The sequence below is a fragment of the Vulpes vulpes genome, chromosome X (assembly GCF_048418805.1).
Source record: "Vulpes vulpes isolate BD-2025 chromosome X, VulVul3, whole genome shotgun sequence".
Taxonomy (NCBI): domain Eukaryota; kingdom Metazoa; phylum Chordata; class Mammalia; order Carnivora; family Canidae; genus Vulpes; species Vulpes vulpes.
The window spans coordinates 1,318,218-1,339,485 of NC_132796.1; the positions used below are offsets into that span (position 1 = coordinate 1,318,218).

The 21,268-nt window shown below is 54.7% G+C and overlaps 1 protein-coding gene and 1 long non-coding RNA gene across 3 annotated transcripts in view; one reads left to right on the forward strand and one right to left on the reverse strand.

The window, feature by feature from the left end:
* Positions 1-153: 153 nt before the first annotated feature.
* LOC140596318 (uncharacterized) lies at positions 154-7,214 on the reverse strand. The gene is made up of 3 exons (XR_011998357.1): positions 7,107-7,214; positions 5,563-5,671; positions 154-511 (listed from the first exon to the last, which is right to left on the reverse strand). It is a non-coding gene; the product is annotated as an uncharacterized lncRNA (long non-coding RNA).
* A 796-nt stretch (positions 7,215-8,010) lies between these two features.
* Positions 8,011-21,268, forward strand: part of CD99 (CD99 molecule (Xg blood group)) — a 35,976-nt gene continuing 22,718 nt past the window's right edge. Inside the window, exon 1 of one of the 2 annotated variants that reach the window (XM_072744991.1) lies at positions 8,011-8,166. In XM_072744991.1, the coding sequence (XP_072601092.1) occupies positions 8,100-8,166 (67 nt within the window). In that variant the 5' untranslated portion in view covers positions 8,011-8,099. The remainder of the gene's footprint in view (positions 8,167-21,268) is intronic. The other variant, XM_072744990.1, reaches the window with a different exon arrangement.

Here is a 21,268-nt window from a genome sequence, read left to right on the forward strand (position 1 = left end):
GTCAGAAGGGGGCTCCGTGCTTGGCTTAATGCTCTGTTGCCGCCATTTTTGAAATTCTTTTTTTTTTTTTTTAAGATTTTATTTATTTATTCATGACATAGAACAAGTATCAATAACTGACACTGCTCACAGCCTATGGAGAGACTTGGAGACACACAAATAAAGAGACCTAAATCAAACAGCTCTTGTGCCATGGTCTGTGTTTCGGAAAACCATCGGACAACTCCGTCTGGCCCATCCCCATGACCATCACGGCCTATGTTTGTCATGGGGAACAGCCCACTGCAGGTCCCAGACGCAGTGCTAGCAGCTCACACGGACTGAGACTTACAAACAAACAGGATTCATGCTTCCAATGCAGTTCAGAAGTGTCCCGTTATCTGTAGTTTGGGAAGCAGATAATCTTCTGGAGGGATCACCAGAAGGTCAGCAGTAGCCTGACGCTAGGTCACAGTGCCTGTGTCGACCACATCACTTCATCACGTGGACATTGTATCCTCGGACGTCATCACTAGAAGGACAAGGGTGAGTACAGAAGAGTAAGATATTTTGACGGAAAAAGACCACGTTCACCTACCTGTTATCACGGTGTTCTAATTGTTCTATTTTTAGGATTAGTTATTGGGTTTTGTTGTTGTCGTCGTTTTTCCTTTGTTTGCTTTTTAAGTCGGTTGTACGCACCGCGTGGAGCTCAACAGAGGGCTTGAATTCATGATCCTGAGATCAGGACCTGAGCTGAGTTCAAGAGTTGGATAGAGCCACCCAGGTGCCCCTGATTAGTTCCTCTCAACCTCAGACTGTGCCTGATTGATACAATAAATTTTACCAAAGGTGTTATGTTTAGGGAAAAATATAGCATCGGTAGGGGTTGGTGCCATCTGCAGTTTCGGGCATGCATTTGGAGCCTTGCAATGTGTCCCCTGGGGATGAGAGGGTACTCCCCCCCCTCTGGAAAATTGATTTGCTCTTTATTCTAAGCCAGATGGACTAGCCAAGAGCTTTAGCTCCTTCAACAAAGTAGTTGTTTGTTACATTATGCAGCTTCACTACATCTTTTGATTTTTGCAGAGGACCCAACTTACGCTACAGTTAATAGGGGAAAAATGTGTATATACCTAAGGATCACACGTGAACTTTTTGCTACATTAATTAAATTGCTGTTTTTAAAATAGACTGGACCACTGACGGGCACAGACCGTGAAGTTTCTAACGTAAAAACTCTGGTTTACAACACGCTGTTTATCTTTGGCTGCTGTGAACATTCTGAGCAAAATGCCAGTGGTTTGGAGGCAGCCAAGAGGCAGTGAGGTACACACAGCCTGGACTCAGAATCGAAAAGTCTTGGTTCTAATCTCAGCCTACCGCTCATGAGCTCCACCGGCCCAGGCAGTTCCCTCATCAGCTGAAGTGGGCTATTCCGTCCAATATCCCTACTTCATTGTTTCCTGGTGTGCAAGTAATAATATATATGGCACAAGGATGTCTGGTAAAAGGTACTACCCTTGTTTGTCCATCCATTGATCCATGGAGCCTTCCATCCATCCATCCATCCACCCATCCATCCATCCATCCATCCATCCATCCATCCATCCAACCACTGCTCAATCCACCCAACCAGCTATCTTCATTTGTCATCCATCCATCCATCCATCCATCCATCCAACGACTGTTCAATCCACCCAACCAACTACCTTCATTTGTCATCCATCCATCAATCCATCGAGCCATCCATCCATCCATCCATCCATCCATCCATCCAACCACTACTCAATCCACCCAACCAGCTATCTTCATTTGTCATCCATCCATCCATCAATCTATCCATCCATCCATCCATCCATCCATCCATCAACTATTGTTCAATCCACCCAACCAACTACCTTCATTTGCCATCCATCCATCCATCCATCCATCCATCCATCCATCCATCCACTTTAACTATCTATCCATCCATCTACTTATGCATCGATCCATCCACCCATCCATTCATCTACTTATGCATCAATCCATCCATCCATCCATTCCCCCACCCATCTATCCACTCACTCATCCATCTACCCATCTTTCCACCTACCATTCTACTGACTCAGGAAATTTCTCTTGAACATGTGTTCAACAGGTACCAAGTATGATGCCCAGACACCTCTTAGCTGTTTGCCCGTAAGGAACTCTTGGCAGGTCTCCACTATAGACTGGGCTCAACCTCTGGTAACAAAGGCCAGAAAGAAAAAAAAATGGTTTAAATAAGACTGAAGCAAATATGACTTTTAAAAAAAGATACGATGAGAATTTGCTTCTCTTTCCCATAAATGCAGTCAAGACAGTCAGATTAGGGCTGGTATGGCCATTCTGCAGTGCGACCAACAACCACAGCTGTTTTTTTCCTCTATGTTGCATCATTCTTCAAAAGTGGCTCCCATCTTCTAGGCTACCTCCTTCTCCAGGCTGGCTGCTGGGGCTACAGGTATCATCTTAGTATTCCAGGCAAGGACAAGACAAAGCAGGGAGAGAACTAAAAGGGCCCCTTGCCATCCATCCATCCATCCATCCATCCATCCATCCATCCATCCACCTTTTAAGGAACTTTTCAGAGATTTTCTCCAACAATTTCTGCTTAATTTTTTTTTTTTTGAGCAGAACTTACTTTTTGGTTATATCCAGCTGCAAAGGAGAATGAGGAAATTGTCTTTTAGCTGCCATATTGCCAACATCAATAAAATCAAAGTCCCTTATGGAAAAATGTAGAAGGGATATGGGAAGGACAATGTATAGTCTTGCATGTATAGAAGGTGAATGGATCAATGGATGGATGGATGGATGGAGGTGTACATACTAACGTACGTGTGGACATTTATAGACATGTGTACTCTGTGCACGTGTCTGTGTGTGCGCATGTGCCCTTGTAGGATAAAGGTAATGATAAGAAAGCTTCATTATCTAAATGCTCAGCCCCTCGTGGCAAGCTCATTTTTGTTTTGCTTGCATTCAATCGCGTAATTAAGCATCTGAAAGGCAGCCTCTGTGTGTTGGGCTCTCAGCCAGGTGCTGAGATAGAATAAAAAATGAGACTGCTCAAAGACTTGGGGGAGACTCGGATAAACATAAATAAATACATGTAAATCAAGGGCTATTAAAACTAAACACTGCTCTCTGAGGCAGGGCCATAGCTGCTTGATTTCACGGCTGCATCTCATAGAGAGGGCCCTCAGGTGGCTGTTGAGGGGCTGAGTGTGCTAAGGAATCAATGAGAAGAGGGCTCCCAAGGAGCTTGGGGAAGACGAGGCTGAGGACAGGGAGCAGGAGTTGTGTAGGTGGGGATTCAGAGGAGGGACATGCTGGGGGGCTTTGCCCTGGTGAATGCACCTGGCCCAAACGTCTAGTGCTGCCCAGGCTCAAAGATCAAAAATTAAAGTTTGAACGTGCAGTGGAGCTGATGTGATTCAGGGTAATGCACTGGTTATATAGGCACCAGATTGCAAATGTGTGAGTTTTCACTGATTAATCGGGAATAATTCACATATTAGGAGATAGTCTGGTGGATAAGATTTGGTGTGACTAGGAGCTAAGAATATCCATCCATTCACCCATCCATCATCCATCCATCCATCCCTCTATCCATCCATCCCTCTATCCTTCCATCTATTCATCCATCCATCTGTGCATCATCCATCCATCTATCCATCCATCCTTCTATCCATCCATCCATCCCTAAATCCTTCCATCTATTCATTCATCCATCTGTGCATTATCCATCCATCCATCCTTCTATCCATCCATCGTTCCATCCATCCCTCTATCCTTCCATCTATTCATCCATCCATCTGTGTATCATCCATCCATCCATCCTTCTATCCATCCATCCATCCTTCATCCATCCATCGTTCCATCCATCCCTCTATCCTTCCATCTATTCATCCATCTGTGCATCATCCATCCATCCATCCATCCATGCTTCTATCCATTCATCCATCCATCCATCCATCCATCCATCCATCCATCCTTCTATCCATCCATCCATCCATCCATCCAACCCTCCATCCATCCATCCAACCACCCATCCATCCATATATCCATCCTTCTTTCTTTCCATCTTATTCACAGGTACTCTGGATTATGTCCAGGTGCTGGGGTTTCAACATATTTTTTTGGGGGGGAATCCACAACCCATAACACATGGTGTCAGCTCACAGACTGGGAAAGGTCCAAGATGAGTTAAGTAACAGCACCATACAGTTTGATGAGCAACCCCTTGCTCTGAAGGAGCCCAGCTTGCTAGTGACCACACTCGGGTGTCCCTTGATGTCTTGCGGTGGACACCATGAATGCTTTGCTAACAGCCAACCACTGCTATTAACGGTTCACAACTGCCCCATCCAAACAAGTCTCCTGGCTGGAGGTGAGCTGCCAACCCTAACAATTATACCTGTATCTCATAAATAAAAATTTAAAAAAAATTAAAAAAAAAAAAAAGGGATCCCTGGGTGGTACAGCAGTTTGGCGCCTGCCTTTGGCCCAGGGCGCGATCCTGGAGACCAGGGATCAAATCCCACATTGGGCTCCCGGTGCATGGAGCCTGCTTCTCCCTCTGCCTAGGTCTCTGCCTGTGTCTCTCTCTGTGTGTGACTATCATAAATAAATAAAAATTAAAAAAAAATTATACCTGTATCTCCATATCCACTCCCAAGGGTGCAATGTGGGCTATGGCCAATGAGCAAGCGGACAAAGTGGACAAGTGGACAAAGAGCTGCTGGCCCTCTTGGTTCTGAGAGGTACGGTCCACACCCTAGAGTGTCTGGGGGAGTTAGGTTAAGTGTCATCCCCAGCTAACACAAACGCCTGGCTTAGCTCCTTCTCTTGCGTTCCCCGGTCCACACTTTCCAGGACCCTCCCTCGACAACCCATTTGTGAGCGGGTCCTCATCCCTTCTGTGATCATGCATGCACCGCCAGCTTCAAAGTCACCTGGCTTTGGGGTTTTGGGTTTTGGGTTTGGAGAAGACACCACTTGGGGAAATTGCAAGTAAAACCCTTCCTTTTCCCATTCTTTGGCTTGGTGGTGTCTTTTGGCTCCTGGGGCGCCAAGGAGGCACCACCCCATGTTGGGTTGCAGTGGGGACAGAGTACCCCCCCTCCAGGAGATGGGGACAGCCCCCAGTCTCCTGCAACCCCAGAAAGGCCTCCTTTAGGGACTCCTCCCGAGACAGATTTCCCTTTCTGCAAACTTTTCTTCTGACCGCAGAGGTTCTCTGCCGCCCTCACGCCCTCCGTGCATCCTGTCTTTGCTGCTCTGCTTTTGTAAGTTTCCTTTTCTCCGTCTGTTGGGTGCTTGGGGTCCCTGTTGAGACCCATTTTCCACATCAGTAAACAGAGCTCCATGCTCAGCAGGATCCTCCCTAGAAGGTGGGAGACGGGCTAGTCCGTGGGCCTGTGCACGGGGACTGTCAAAAATGCTCAGACCTCCATCCTGTCCGGAGTTGGAATCAGTATGACACATCAGTATGACACGGAGCAAGAAGCCTGTTCCAAAAGGCGCTCCCGCTCCCCCTCCCTCTCTAGATCATACCTTACGACCTTCAAAGACGTGCTCTGTGGTGCTTGCATACAGCTCCCGAGGCCGCTTCAATCAATGTCATCTTTATTCTGGAGCTTCGAGCTTCTGGACGTCAGAGCAACTGCAAAAAATGATGGAAATTTTTATTTGGAGCCAAGGAAGGTAGCCCTTAAAAAAAAAAAAAGGCAAAAGTCAACTGCATGAATTAGAAAGTCTTCAGAATGCCTGTGGGTATGAACATAAATTAATAAAAAAAAAAAGAAAGAAAGAAAGTCAAGGCCTGGCATTCACTGTGCAAGTGACAAAGCATATTTATTCTCGCTGGTGATGGGGATCGAGTCCCTCCGGGATAAAACGGACTCTCAGCCTGCAGAATGTGCCAGAACATTAAGGGTGGTGCGAACAGGGCAGCTGTAGCCGAGGTGCGGCCCGAGGGACAGAGGTGAAAGATCGTTCAGGTTGAGGTTCTATTCTGAAGGTGACAGGGCTGAACTGGAAACTTCCCTGGGTTGGGGAGGGCTCTTTGGATTTTGACTTTGGCACAAAGCATGTGGTTTCCTTCATGCTGCTGCCCTCCTCAAGGTGACAGAATGGCTGCAGCAGCCCCAGCAGCCCCTTGCTGCTCCAGAAGACCCTCCTGTTTGCCGTGGCCCAGGGTCCACAGTCTCTATGGGCCCCGAGGCTGTGGCCAGGGAGGAGGGAGGTGCGGGCTGGCAGAGTCCGGGCTGCATGGAGGGGCAGGGGCAGAGAGGTGTCTAGACGGCAGGCGTGGGGGCTGAGGGCAGGTGGTCTCTGGCTGGGCGTCAACTCAGGTTGATTTCAGAGGCAGATTATTGGGTTTTCCTAAGAAATGATTCCATTGTCTTCATGGTTCTGAAAGCACAATCTTATCACCGGGTTTCTGTTGGCTGTTAGGAAACAGGATACCTCTGTGCCTCCAGGTGTGTGGTCAGGAGGCCTCCAGGTGTGTGGTCTGAAGGCCTCCAGGTGTGAGTGGTCAGAAGGCCTCCAAGTGCCTATGGCCAGAAGGCCTCCAGGTGTGTACGGTCAAAAGGCTTCCACAAGTGTGTGGTCAGAAGGCCTCCAGGTGTGTAAGGTCAAGGCCCCCAGGTTCATAGGGTCAGAAGGCTTCCTGGTGCTTAGGGTCCGACAGCCACCCTTTAAAGGTAAGTGTTCCTGTGGTTGCCCCAGGTGGGCGCAGGATGCCTGCCGCCCTGTAGGTGGCCTGGGTCACAGCTGGACAGGTGCGGGGAGGCCCGGGGAGAGCAGGGGTCCGGGGTCCTGTGGGGTGCAGCCAGGCAGCCATGAGGGGAGGCGGGTAGGGCAGCAGGGTGGCCCGCGGGAACCCTCTGGGCTGCGTCCCGCTGGGTCTGGCACGTTCTGTACCCTGAGGGCCCGTGGACACAGCCCTGAGCCAACGCCTCGGAGAACCTGGATAGTGGGCACAGGGACGGCCCCAGGACAGGCCAGGCCTGGCCAGAGTCCCCCCTGCGCGCCAGCAGCTCCCAACGGGAAGGGGAGGGGCTTCCTGCCTCCCCCTCGGCACCCCCACCTACCCCAGGTCGGGTGGGGACAGGCTCTGGGACGCCCCCAGGGAAGCCCTCCTGACGCTGGGGAGTCGCCGCTGTCCCCGCCCGAAGCCCCCACCGGAGCTCCAGGCTCTGTGCGGTCAGACTGGGCCTTGGGGGAGGGGAGGGGGGACCGGCCCTGGGGGGGGGCAGGGGAGCAGCTTTCCCGGCAATGGAGAGCCCTTCACGTTGTCCCCACCCCTTAGGAGCAGGAAGTCCTCCCAGTGTCCTTTCTCTTTACTTCTTCCACGTTCTGCGGAGGGGGGGGGGGGGGGATGCGTCAGGGGCTGGAGGTGGACACAGGCAGGGACCCCACCTCCTGAGCAGGGAGGCGTCCGTGCTCCCCCCCCAGCCCTGTGGGGTCCTTGGGGGCGGTAGGCCGCCCGGTGTCCCAGCAGGGAGGAAGGAAAGTCTTGGCCTCTCCATGCCGCCCTGGGGTCTTTGGGGCGGTGGGGGGACCCCCATTCTCCAAGCGGGGAGCGGTCCCGTGCCCCCGCCAAGCCCTGTGGGGTCCTTGGGGGCGGTGGGGGCTCCCCCCACTGTCCTAGCAGGGAGGACGGAATGTCTTGGCCTCTCGGGCCGCCCTGGGGTCTTTGGGGCGGTGGGGGGACCCGCACTCTCCAAGCGGGGAGGGGTCCCGAGCCCCCGCCCGGCCCTGTGGGGTCCTTGGGGGCGGTGGGGGGCCCCCGGTGTCCCGGCAGGGAGGAAGCAGAGTCTGGGCGTCTCCGGGGCCGCCCGGGGGCCCGAGCGGGGAGGGGATCCCGTGCCGCCCCCGCGCCGCCCCGGGTAGCCGCGCCCCCGCGCTCGCCCCTCCCCCGAGGGGCCCGCCCGGCGCCGTCCGGGGGCGGGGAAGCGCCGGCCGGGGCGGGGCCGCGGGACCCACAGCCCCCCCCCCCCGCCGGCCCCGCCCCGCGGGCACTCCCGCCGCCGCCGAGCGCTCGCCCCACTCCCGGGACGGTCCTGCGCGGCGCCGGGCGCACCATGGCTCGTCGGGCCGCCGTGGCGCTGCTGCTGCTCGGCCTGCTGGGCACCCTGCGGCCCGCCCGGGGTGAGCGTCTGGGGGCGCACGGGGGCGAGCGCGGGGCCCGGGGACCCGCTTCGGGACGCGCGCGGCGCCAGCGCTCGGCGGGGAGGGCCGCGGGGGCGCGCTGGGGGGGCGGCGGGGGCGCCCCGGGGACCCCCGGGCCCTCCCCACGGCGGCCGGGCGGCCGGGACGCGCCGTGCCCGCGGGCAGCCAACGCCCCGGGGACGCGGCCTAAACTCTCCTCCAACTTTTTCCTGGGCGGGTCTTTGCAAAGTCGCCAGCTCCGACAGCTGGCGGCGCTGGGGCCGCGCGTGGGCGCTGCTGCTAGTGAGGCCCCGGGACCCGCGCGCGCCCCTCGGCGCCCCTGCACCGGCCCGGGTGCGCCCCGGCCCCCGGCCCCCCCTCCGCGCGCCCCGGCTGGGTTGGAGCGCGCGCAGCCACGCCCTGCGTTCCCGGCCTAAATTTGGCCGAGGCTGTGCGGCCTGGCAGCGGGCAGCGGGCAGCGGGCAGCGGGGTGGGGGACTGGGGCAGCCGCGAGCGCCGGGCACGTTCTCGGAGGCGGGTGCCCGAGCCGGGGGCCGCGGGGGGGGGGGGGGGCTCGGTGCGCGCGCGGGACACACCCGCGTCCTGAGCGGCCGCCCTGCCCGTGCGCCCCCGCCCCCGGCACAGACCCCCCCCCCCCCCAGGCGCAGGGGAGGCCCCCGCGTTGCGCACGCAGCAGCCGGGCCTGCTTCTGAGCCTTGCGCCTCGTCCCCTCGCTCTGCTATCTAAGTGGAAGTTGGCGTCCGTTTGTCCCTCTCTGTCAGTCTCTCTGTCGTCTCTAAAGGAAAGCTCAGATTGTGCGGGGCGTGGCAAGGCTCCTGGCTTCTGTCCCCCCCTCCCCCGCTGACCCGGTGCACCCAGCCAGCCACCCACCCGCTGACTCAGGCCACACGGTGCGCGGCGCAGCGCGGGGGAGCTTCAGGACAGCTTTGCTGGGACCGGGACACATGGTGCCGCCGCGCACCCCGACGGGAGGCCCGGTGGTGCTGGGCATGCTCCTGCTCTGGGGGACCTCCAGGTCAGGGCGGGGCGCGGGGTGCGGGGGGAGGCCTGCACTTTGGCGCCCTTGGCTCCCTGGGTGTTGCAGGGAGGGTGTGTGGATGCGCGGGACGCCCCGCGCGCTGTGGAGGGTCTGGGGTGGAGCATCTTGGAGCACTTCACAGCTGCTGGGGAGGGCGCGTGGGGGGGACCCGGCCTGGCTCTGCGGTTTCCCTCTTTCCTCCTATACGAATACCCTTTTTCCCTTGGCCCTGGCTGCTTTTTATTTTACTGTATTACAACTTAATTAATTTTTTGGTCCCTGGTAAGGCAGTCTCGGTGCTGCTTTCTGTGCAATGCGCCTGCTCCAGGGCATCTTCGCCCTCGGTCTGGGTGTCTGTTCCTGCGGTTTTCTTTGAGCACGTCCCCGCCCCCCCCACTCGTGTGCCGGGGTTCCAGGGAAAAGCATCACAGATCTGGGGCAGCCCTATATCCTTGGGGGCCCCAGAAGTCATTTCGTGATTTTATTATATTATTATTATTATGATTATTATTTTAGAAAAAGACACAGCACGGTTATCCCGGAATTACCTGATTTCTATGCAGATTGTGCAACAAGGGTGACATTGCTGGGGGCCGAGGGGTGAGGGCAGGAGGGGAGGCGAGCCAGCCTCATCCCCCCCCCCCAAAAACAGAGAAATGTGGGAGGATGGAGCTTTATTTTTTATTTTTTATTTTTTTTAGGATGGAGCTTTAGTACGCGGTGATGCACACGCCGTCCGCTCACCCACCATCCCAGTGCTCCTGGGGGGCTGGGGGCCAGGAATGAGGCGCCCTAAGGATGCCAACGGGTTTCCATTAGGGAAGTGTGTTCTCGGTGCAATTCCGAGCACGCTTTCCTACAGAAATAGGTGTTTGGCTCGCTTTGCGCGCTGCCCTCTGGAGCCTGGGGACAGACCTTGGCTTTTAACAGCCTGGAGGAGAAGCACATTTCAAAGTCCTCGGGACCCAGGCCCCCCCCCCACCACCACCCCCCAGGCCGAGATTCCTGGCTCGCTTCTGAGATTCCCATGGGAATGGGAGGCGGGATCCAGAGGGAATGACCCAGAAGAGGCAATTTCACGTTTCACTTGGACATGCCTGGGGGCGTTTATTTTTTATTTTTGGATTTTTATTTCTTGTTTATGTATTTTTCTATTTATTTTTCTGAGTTAGGACAGCTGGGGGCGGGCTGCCAGTGGCCTGTGGTAGCGGAGACAGGGACTCCCCTCAGCAGCCGGCAGCCCCCAGGACGCCGTGGCCTTGGCGTCTGCAGTGTCCTGGTGGCTCCGGTCTCCACCGCCTGGATGCCCGTTTCTACTCTCCCTCCCTCCCTTGGACACAGGAAATGGGGTTCCTTGGGTCTGCCTATTTGCCGGCAGGGGCCTGCCCTTTGGGCTCTGATAAAACTTTTAATTGCACTTTGTTGGCGTCCGTGCTTGGGCTCTTTTCCCATTTTCAGTGTACGAGCCTGGCGCCTCCTTTTATTATTATGTTTTATTTTTTTGCATCTCGAGCTATGCAAACACTTGACGTTGGTAGGTATTTTCCCCCTGCATCTGGGTTGTCTCTTGGCCGCCTGGTCTCATTCAGGAGTGGATGTGGCTCGGGGAGCCGTGTGACCAGTGCAGCGTGACCCGGTTTTCACACGTGGAATCCGGCGCTTTTGTCAGCAGACGTCTTCCCCGTGGGACACTGAGTAGCCCACGCACGTGGGCGTCGCAGTGTTTCCACCTACTGAGCTTTTCCAACGCGCTGTGGCTTCTTTAAGGGGGAAAAGATTGGTACGTGTTTTATGACTTACACGGCGAGCCCCAAGACTCCTACAGAATTAACTCAGCATCCCAGGGGCGCCTGGCTGGCTCCGTTGGTTCAGCATCTGACTCTTGATCTGAAATCAGGTCTCGATCGGGGTGGGGGGGGAGGGCCGAGTTTGAGATCCGACCCACAGAAGGCCTACCTCAAAAAAAATTAAATTAAAAATTAAAAAGTCACCATTTCGGCTCGAAGTGGGATTATTTGGATGCCCAGACGTGGGAGGAGTGCTTCCTAGGATGCCCGGCCTTTGTGGGGGTCGGAAAGACACACGGGGCACAAGACGTGTCCCTGCGTCTGCATGTGCTTGGTTCAAACACTGGGGCGTCCGTCCCAAGTGAATCCGCCCAGACCGCGCTGGGACATCCTTTGATTCTTGCAAGGGATGGTTTTTTAAAGGTTTCGGGATGACGCCTACCACGAGTCAGGATTGCCACCAGGGAGCATGTTAGGTCCACGCGGAACAAGTGCCTGCCCACTCTTTCCTGCTGGTGGCATCCGTTGGGAAATCTGTGAGGGGGCAGGAAACGTGTCGTGGGTGGTGGTCATGCGGCGAGAAGCCTTCTCCCCACGGGGACGGCTTTGTGACAGAGGTACGAGGGGCAGGAAGCCCCGCTGGGGGGCGACGGGCCAGGTTGGGAGGCCCGCCGCGTTGCTCTGGGCGCCTCGGGTGGCTCGCCACCCAGCACGCGTCGCCCTTCCCCGTGTGTGCGGGTGTGTTGGATGAGAGATGGTCACTCTCCAAAGTTCCTGATTATACTGAGTGAATTCATAGGGGGACGGAGCACTTCTCCTTCTTTGTTGAGTTTCTTGTTTCTCCGTTGCCTGGTCGTTAGACCAGTTTGGGGAGATGGCACCTGGGAGTGTTGCAGCTTTGTCTCGGAATGACTCAGCCCTGCTATTATCCCTGGTGTGCTCACACTTGCTCGCTGGCTAGTGGGGTTATTAAAATCCCCTACGCAGGAAACCAGAGACTTCCTTTTTCCTGCACCCCCCCCCACCTCCGAGCAGAGAGGCAGATGCGAGCCATCAAACCAGGGTATTTTCTCCGGTGGCACCTTGGGACCCACGGGGGGTTGGGGGTGGGGGAACGGGGCGAGAGTTCCGTGTGTGGCCTGAGACGTTCAAATGAAGAAAACTCCCTGGAGGTGAAAGCACCTGTGTGTTCCCGCCCAGGCCCCCACACAGTAAGCATCCCCGAGGCTTTTGTTTTTCCTCTGCGTCCAGGTGGGCTGGGCCAAGACACCACCCGCGTTTGTGGCCCTGGAGGGCAGGCACCGGTGCTTCAATGCCCGAGCCAACCCAGAGCCCCTCCAAATCGTGTTCCTTTCTCTGCTTGGACATTTTGGGCAGGTCCCCTCCGCTTTAGAGGTCTTGGATAGGTCTCCTCTATTTTGGGAGTTTTGAGTAGGCCCCTCCATTTGGGAAGTTTTGCATAGGTTCCCTCCATTTTGCAAATTTTGGGCAGGTCTCCTCTGTTTTGCAAGTTTTGGACAGGTCCCCACTGTTTTGCAAGTTTTGGATGGTTCCCCTCCGTTCTGCAAGTTTCGGGTAGGTCCCCTCTGCTTTGGACGTTCTGGATGGTCCCCTCTGTTTTCAAGAGGCGCCTTCACACTGCAGCGTATCAGGATCTGCGTGAGGGGCAACACAGTCACTCCAAGCAAGTGCTTTCTGAAATAGTGATTTTAAGTTCTCAAATGAACTGCCGTCCCTGAGAAGGGTGGCTGAAGTGCTGGAGGAGAGGAGAGGCTGCATTCCGATGCTTTGCAAGGCATTACTCATCCCAAGACAATGCGGCCAGAGATTTCTGGCTGCTTCCGTTTGCTGCTGCATTTACCACAGGCTCTGAGTGCTGGTGTGCTGCTCCCTGGCAAGCGTAAGGGCTGCAGAACGGAGGATGCATCCGTCTGCCGGGGTGCACCGTGGACCCGTGTTATGCATGGACAAAGAATAAACAGGTTACGTTGTCTTGAGGGCAGAGGGTCTTGGAGGCAGGTCCATTTCGTCAGTATGAAGGAAGAACGTTGGTATTTTCCAGTTTCCTTCTGAGGCTGTTAGCCTCTTCTCTTAGAGGAAGGTGTGGGTTCTGTGCTCGGCGTGAATGGAAACTGGTGTTTGGGGGATCCCTGGGTGGCGCAGCAGTTTGGCGCCTGCCTTTGGCCCAGGGCGCGATCCTGGAGACCCGGGATCGAATCCCACATCGGGCTCCCGGTGCATGGAGCCTGCTTCTCCCTCTGCTTGTGTCTCTGCCTCTCTCTCTCTCTCTGTGACTATCATAAATAAAAATTAAAAAAAAATATTAAAAAAAAAAAGAAACTGGTGTTTGCCCGAAACTCAGCACAGGGTGTAGCCCAGGGCACCCCAGCAGGAGGAAGGCAGATGGGAAGGGGAAGAGTCGGCTATGTGAGGCAGCACCACATGATATGGCAGGAAAGGAACAACACGCTGGGGTCCCAGCGAGCGGGAGGTCATCGTGAACAGCTGACTCTTGCTCACATCCAGGCTGGACACTGCGTGAAAGATGAGGCCGTGGCCCCTTCCTCCTTGCTGCTGGGGAACTTGGTAAGGACTTGTGGCCTGGCTGGAGAGATGTAGCACTGGAAGGGTGAGATAGAGGATGGATTGACTGATGACTGATAGGTAGATGATAAGTGATCGAGATCGTACACTTGATGGGTGGATGGATGGGTAGATTGATGATACATGCTGAGAGATAGGTGATAGATGGAATAGATAGATGGTAGACGGATGGATGGATGGATGGATGGATGGATTCATAAATAGATGAATAGGCAAGTAGATAGGTGGATGGATGGATGGATAGTAGAGTGGGTAGGTAGGTACACAGGTAGATACATGATATGGTGGATGGATGGATGGACAGATACATAGATGGAGAAATGGATGCATGGATAGATAGATATGGATAGATGGGTGGTACAGTGGATCGCTAGCTACCTAGATAGACAGATGCACAGATAGATATGACAGATGGATGTTCGGGTAGATGGGTGGATGGATAGATACATAGATGTAGGGATGGATGGATTCATAGATAGATGGACAGACAGATATGATGAGTGGATAAGTAGGTAGATGGGTGAGTGGGTGGATGGATGATAGATGATAGATCGATCGATGATAGAATGGATGGATGGGTAGGTGGATAGAGGGATAATAGATAAATAGATTGGAAGGATGGATGGGTGAGTGGGTAGGTGGATGGATGGTAGATGTGATGAATAGATGGATAGATGATACATAGATTGGAGCGATGGATGGATGGATGGATGGACGGATACATAGACAGGATGGATGGACAGAGACTCAGCTGCTAGACACATAGCTGGGACAGATGCCCCAGCCTGGCCCAGATGGCCGCGAGGAGGTGGGCATGTCTCCTTGCTCTGAAAGCAGCCGGGTTCATCCTGGCGAGTCACGAGCATAGCACCGGGTGACACGTGGGTCAGATTCTCTGCCTCCCGACAAGAGGGAGTTGGCCTGGAGTCGGGGAAGGGGTCGGGGAGCGGGCATGACAGAGAGGAGGATGAGCCTTAGCTGGGCACCCTGTGTCCTGCCACAGGACAGGAAGCCTCCCCATCCACCTCCTGGGCTGCCAGTGCGCCCTCCCCTGAGGCCCCGGCCCTGACTGTCCCCAGGTTAGCCCCTAATCCAGGTCTATGGGGTTGCACCCGTGGTGTCTCCAATGTTCTGTATCTGGAACTTCTCGTTATTTTGTCCTCGGCTTACACCTCCTCCTTCATTCCTGTCTTTTTGATATGACCATTTGCCCAGACTCTCAGAAGGAAGAGCCGCCCTTCAGTCCTGCCAGCTCCGTCGCCCCCTATTCCATCCATTGGCAGATCCCGTTGATTTCATCTTCTGAGTCCTTCCTGATGCATGCTCCTTTCTCTATTTCTGCCTTGTTTTCTTTTCTTTTTTTCTTTCTTTCCTTTTTCTTTTTCTTCGTTCTTCCTTTTCTTTGTAATTTCTTTCCCTTCCCCTTCCCTTTTCTTTGTTTCAAGACTCACACCCCTACCCCTGACATTTTTTCTCAGATAAATGAAACCGCCCTTAACTAGTGTCTTCCCTGGACTTAAATCAGGCACTTTTAGGATGGCTGTGGGGACTGCTCCTCACAATACTTCATGTTTTTTAATGCCCAAGATAAAATGCATAAAGTTGTGGGGGAAACCGGTTATATTAAACCAATTATTGAGTGTTCAGGTGAAGAAGATCCTGGGCTTAGGGCTGTTCATCCTCCCCCTGCCTGCCTCCCTCCTCTGCTCTCTATCCTGCTGCCTGGGCGATGGCTGCCATCGCGGACCTGCTCAGGAGCCCTCAGTGGCCACTGGAGGCTTATATCCGAGTTCTGGGGCCTGGCCCCACAGCAGGGACCCCTGGGAGCTTGGAGAATTCACTCTTGCCCAGGCCTACCTGTGATGTCAGATTTATGTTGGATGGCCAGACCTGGGCCTTGGGGCCACTGGGCTCCGGCATTGGCACCTGCTTGGAGCTCTCCACGTGGGGCTGTGTAGACCACAGACGGAGCTGCCTCGCTCAGTAGTGTGGCTTGACGAGGAGACACGAGATTGTTGTATGTTTAGTGGAACTGCACTGCCCGTGGAACAGAACTCTGAATCCTAGTAGCCAACGTACCCAAGTCGCTGAGGCTTCTTCACCTCCTCATGGATTCCATGCTCTGTCCACCCATCCCTCGGCTCATCCACTCACCATCCATCCCTCTGTGCATGCATTAATCCACCCACCTATCCATCCATCCACCCACTCATCTATCAGCTCATCCATCCATCCATCTGTCCATCTATCCACCCATCTGTCCATTACTCCATCCTTCCACCCACCCATCCATCCATCCACCCACCCATCCACCCATCTGTCCCTTAGTCCGTCCGTCCATCCATCCATCCATCCATCCATCCACCCATCTGTCCCTTAGTCCATCCATCCATCCATCCACCCATCTGTCCCTTAGTCCATCCTTCCATACATCCATCCATCCATCCAGCCACCCACCCACCCATCTGTCCCTTAGTCCATCCATCCATCCATCCATCCATCCATCCATCCATCCAGCCACCCACCCACCCACCCATCTGTCCCTTAGTCCATCTATCCATCCATCCACCCACCCACCCATCTGTCCCTTAGTCCATCCTTCCACCCACCCATCCATCCATCCATCCATCCACCCACCCATCCACCCATCTGTCCCTTAGTCCATCCATCCATCCATCCATCCACCCACCCATCTGTCCCTTAGTCCATCCTTCCATCCATCCATCCATCCATCCACCCACCCATCTGTCCATTAGTCCATCCATCCTTCCACCCATCCATCCATCCATCCCTCCCTCCACCCATCTGTCCATCCATCCACCCATCTACCCATCTGTCCATTAGTCCATCCATCCATCCGTCTGTCCATCCATCCATCCACCCATTTTCCACCTACCCGTCCATCTGCCTACCTGTCCATCCATTAATTTATCCGTCCACCCATGCTTCATCTATCCTCCATCATTTATTCATAACTAACACCATTTTTTTGTCTTATCTAGCTTTATGTGCCTGTCTACTTTCTATCCATCCACCCACTCTCGCATCTACGCACAAGCCCACTCACCCGTCCATCTGTGCACTTATGCCCACACCCAGGCCCTGGCTCTCACGCATGCCTTCAGGCAGCATAGATTGAACTCGCGGTGGTATCTGAATTCTCTGCATGCTGTGTGCTGGGGGCCCGGGGAGGAGATACCTGGCCCCCATCCTCTCTTCTCTTCCTGGGCAGTAACAAGCAAGACATCCGTTCTGCTGCACTGTCGTGAAGGGGAGCAGCGACCACCCTCCCCCAGGGGGTCAGAGAGGGCTCCTCGCAGGTGGGACCTCCAAGGCCACCGAGTTTCCATGTGTAGACAGACCTTCATAGCAGTGGAAGCCTGACAAAGTGGGGAGAGGACCTCTCAGGCTGGGGGTGTTGATTTTGTAAAGCAAAGCTAGACGTGCGAGTCCGTGGTTCAGTGTGTGCAGCAGGCATGACAGAGGGCTTCCCGGAGGAGGCAGCATTTTCCCCAGGGCTTTGAGGTATGAATAGGAGTTTTCCTGACATGCAAAGAAGGGATTGGCGTGTATGGGCAAGTGGAGGATCCCAATGAGGACTGTAGGTGATCTCAGGGTGTGGTTCTCCCTCCAGACCCACAGAGTCCTGGCAGGCTTTGTTGGGAGTAGGGCTTAAAGGTTTGAGGAACACACAGCAACACGTGTTGGGGGTCACAGAAGTTCAGACAGGGCTTCCTCCATAGTGATGGATTCGACCCTTGTGAATTCGCCCGCCCGCTAACCTTTATTTGGAGCTCGCAAATGAGGACCCTCCATGTTCGGGGACGAGTATCTGAGTCACCGCCCAGCCTCCTGGCCGTCAACGAGCGTCCTCTCCATGGTCTGCGCAGCGCCACGTCTTTTGCATTTTTGTGCCCTGGGCTTGGCAGAGCCGAGGAATCAACAACAGCGATCGGTGAGGTGTGATGAAGCCGGAACACGCAGAAAACCAGGCGCTGTGGTTGAGTCACCGGTGGGCACCCAACCCACGGCTGCGGGGTCCTTACCCCGTACGTCTCCGTGCCCGTAGGAGCGACATCGGAGCATCCGTGTGCAGCAATCCCGACTGTGTAGAACGTGCCTTCCGAGACTGATGACAAGGCACAGCAATGAGTGAACGGAAGGTTCCGGTGTGTTTTGGGGTGTCAGGCGCGGAGGGTCCCGGCCGGCAGGGCCAGCGGCATCCAGATGGTGAGAAAAGCAGGTGCACAGGTGGCGGCCCCATGTGTCAGCACTATGTTGGCACAACTGCCACGGCCCGGCCCCCGGGGCTGTGAGGGTCCCCAAGACGATGAGCCAGGGGGTCCTGAGGCAGGTGCTTCTGTGCTGCCGGCGAGGTGACACGGCTGAGCGGCGCCGCGCGGGGTGCTCAGGGCCCCACGTGCCGCTGTCGGGGTGTCACCCGTATCTGGTCGACTTGGTCTTCATCGCTCACCGGCCAGCGGGCTGCCAACTGAGTCGTTGTGCAAGACGGTTCATGCGGTGTCGTGAATTCGAGTGTCTCTGGGAAGCTGGACTCAAAGATCTGTAGGGGTGGTGTGGGGGGCGCTGGGGAGACGCCGTGGGTTCAGCGCCCGAGTGTTGCTTTCCGCCTGGGGGGCGGGCTGGCTCACGCCATGGGATGGAGCTGCCCGCTGCCTGCTGTCACCCGCCGTCACCTGCTCGTGCTGTCCTTCTGTCCGCAGCAAATACTTGAGGACAGGTGGACGGGCGGGATGTGGGACGCCGCCACTGGGCAAGCGCCGAGGTGTTTCCGAAGCGATGTGCCCTTTGCTGCCTGGGGGACCGGGGCGTCCCCGAGGTGGGAAGGTCAAGTGACACCGCGTGCTGTTGGGGGGCACAACGCCCTGCACCCTCGTGAGCTGCAGGGCTCACACGGGCGCACTGAGGGGGGGGTCTGCACTCCTGGCACCTTCCCTGTGCCCCTGTGGTCCCCCGGGAGGCCCCCCTCCCTGTCAGAGGCTCTGCGGCCGTCTGTGCACGCTCACGCTCACCGACTGTGCGCACTCACCGACGCTGCCCACCCCCAGGAAATGCGCGAAAACCTGAGCAGCCCCCTCCCTGCCCTGCGTCCTTGCTGTTGCTCCCGTCACCTTCCCTGACTTGGGTGTCTGTGTCTACATGTACGGGTGACGTCCGCAAATGACACGATCGGCGCTTTCTAGACTTTACGGTGAATATGTGCCGTGGGGTTTTGTCCTCCTTGTATTTCTGGAATTCATTTCTGTTCACGTATTTATGTAATTAATAAGCTCTGTGCGAATGATCACATGCGATCGTGTGCAACCAGCGTCTGTGCTTTATCAGAAATGATCATATTTTAGTCCTATGACTTGTTTCTCACGTGGTTTATGAATTCTGTGTATAGGTTGTAAGTTGCATAATTAGTGACTTTTAGAAACTGTTCTAATTTGTTTCACTTGTATTCGGATTTTACTTCTATTATTTGTATTTCATTTCATGTATTTATAAATGTGTAAGTTCTGTGTATGATGATAAATAACATGATTTACAGTTTCTATAATTCATCACCGATATATTTTGTTTCTATTCAAATTTTATTTCTATGACTTATAATTTATCTATAGGATTTAGAAGACCTGTGTAAGTTATATAATTAGCAATTTGTACAATTTATTTTAAAACATTATAACTCTTATAAAACATTACATACCTGATGGTTTCTGAATTCATATTTTAAATATCCCGTACATCATAATCATATATAATATGTATAATATAATCCGCATGTATGTCTATAACTCATTCTGTATTTTACATAGAATATTCTCTATATATGAAAAAATATCATTTATTCCAAATATATATCTACCATTTGTTCCATGTTCTTTTTATTTATTTATTTATTTGTTTATTTATTTATTTATTTATTCATTTTTATTCTTTTTTTAATTCCATGTTCTTTTTTTTTTTTTAATTTTATTTATTTATGATAGTCACAGAGAGAGAGAGAGACAGACAGAGGCAGAGACACAGGCAGAGGGAGAAGCAGGCTCCATGCACCGGGAGCCCGACGTGGGATTCGATCCCGGGTCTCCAGGATCGCGCCCTGGGCCAAAGGCAGGCGCCAAACCGCTGCACCACCCAGGGATCCCTCCATGTTCTATATAGAATTATGTTCCGTATATATGAAACAGACATAATTTCTTCTGGATATACACCTATAGTTTATTTCTATTATTATTCACATGAGTTCCTCATATGAATCCTGTCACTTGTCACTTCTGTCATTTATTATCATGACTATCTCTGTCCTGCTTTGTGTTTGCAATGGTGCGCCGTCCTGATAGAATTTCAGAGACTCGACTCTGGCTGGGTTCGCGGGACAGAGACTGGGGAGGATGGAGGTGCGGAGTGGGGGGATGGGGAACTGGGGGGATGGGTATCCAAGGGGGATGGAGATCTGGTGAGTGGAGATCCAGGAGGGATGGAGATCGGGGGGACGAGGGTTCGGGGGGACGGGTATCCAGGGGGATGGATATCTAGGGGGATGGAGGTCGGGGGGGACAGGGGTTCAGGGGGGACGGGTATCTGGGGGGATGGAGATTGGGGGAGATGGGGGTTCAGAGGGAACAGGTATCTGGCGGGATGGAGATTGGGAGGGATGGAGATTAGGGGTGACAGGTATCCAGGGGGGATGGAGATGCAGGGGGATGGAGATCAGGGGCGACAAGGGTTCAGGGTGGACGGGTATCTGGGGGGATGGAGATTTGGGGGATGGAGATTGGGAGGTATGGGTGTACAGGGGGGATGGGTATCCGGGGGGATGGATATCAGGGGGGATGGGGGTTCTCGGGGGACAGGTATCCAGGGGGATGGATATTGGGGGTATGGGGTTTCAGGGGGGATGGATATTCAGGGGGGATGGGTATTCAGGGGGGAAGGAGATTGGGGGGATGGGGATCCAGCATGAATGGGGATCCAGGAGGGGATGGAGATCGGGGGGATGGGGGTTCAGGGGGGACAGGTATCCAGGAGAATGGAGATTGGGGGGATGGAAATTGGGAATGGGGGTTCAGGGGGGATGGGTATCCAAGGGGGAAGGAGATTGGGGGTATGAGGATCCAGCAAGTATGAGGATCCATGGGGGATGGGGGTTCAGGGGAGACAGGGATCCAGGGGGGATAGGGATCCAGCAGGCTTGGGGATCCAGAGGGGATGGGGGTTCAGGGGGAATGGAGATCAGGAGGGATGGGGGTTCAGGGGAGACAGGTATCCAGGGGTGATGGAGATCCAGGCAGGGCTGCATCTGCAGTCCGGAGTACCCGCCCACACGCCCGCCCTGGGGGTTTTGGGGACGGCACGTGGCGCAGCCTGTGTCCCCGCATGACTGGGTGATAGACGGCGGGAGGGGCTGCTGGGGAGGTGGTGCCATCAGGGTGACTCATGTGTCCGCTCGGCTGGGGGGAGCCTCACCCTGCGTGACTGCCCTGCGTGACTCACCGCTGAGTTCCCGTGAACATCTGCAGCTCGGAGGGCTCTTGGAGCCACGGGGTGGACGGGTTTCCGCGCACAGGGGTCCGCTCGCAGCCGGACCAGGGAGCTACGTGCCTTGCACACTGGACACGGGGCCCAGGCTCCGGGTCTGGGTGGTGGCAGACAAACCGGGTGG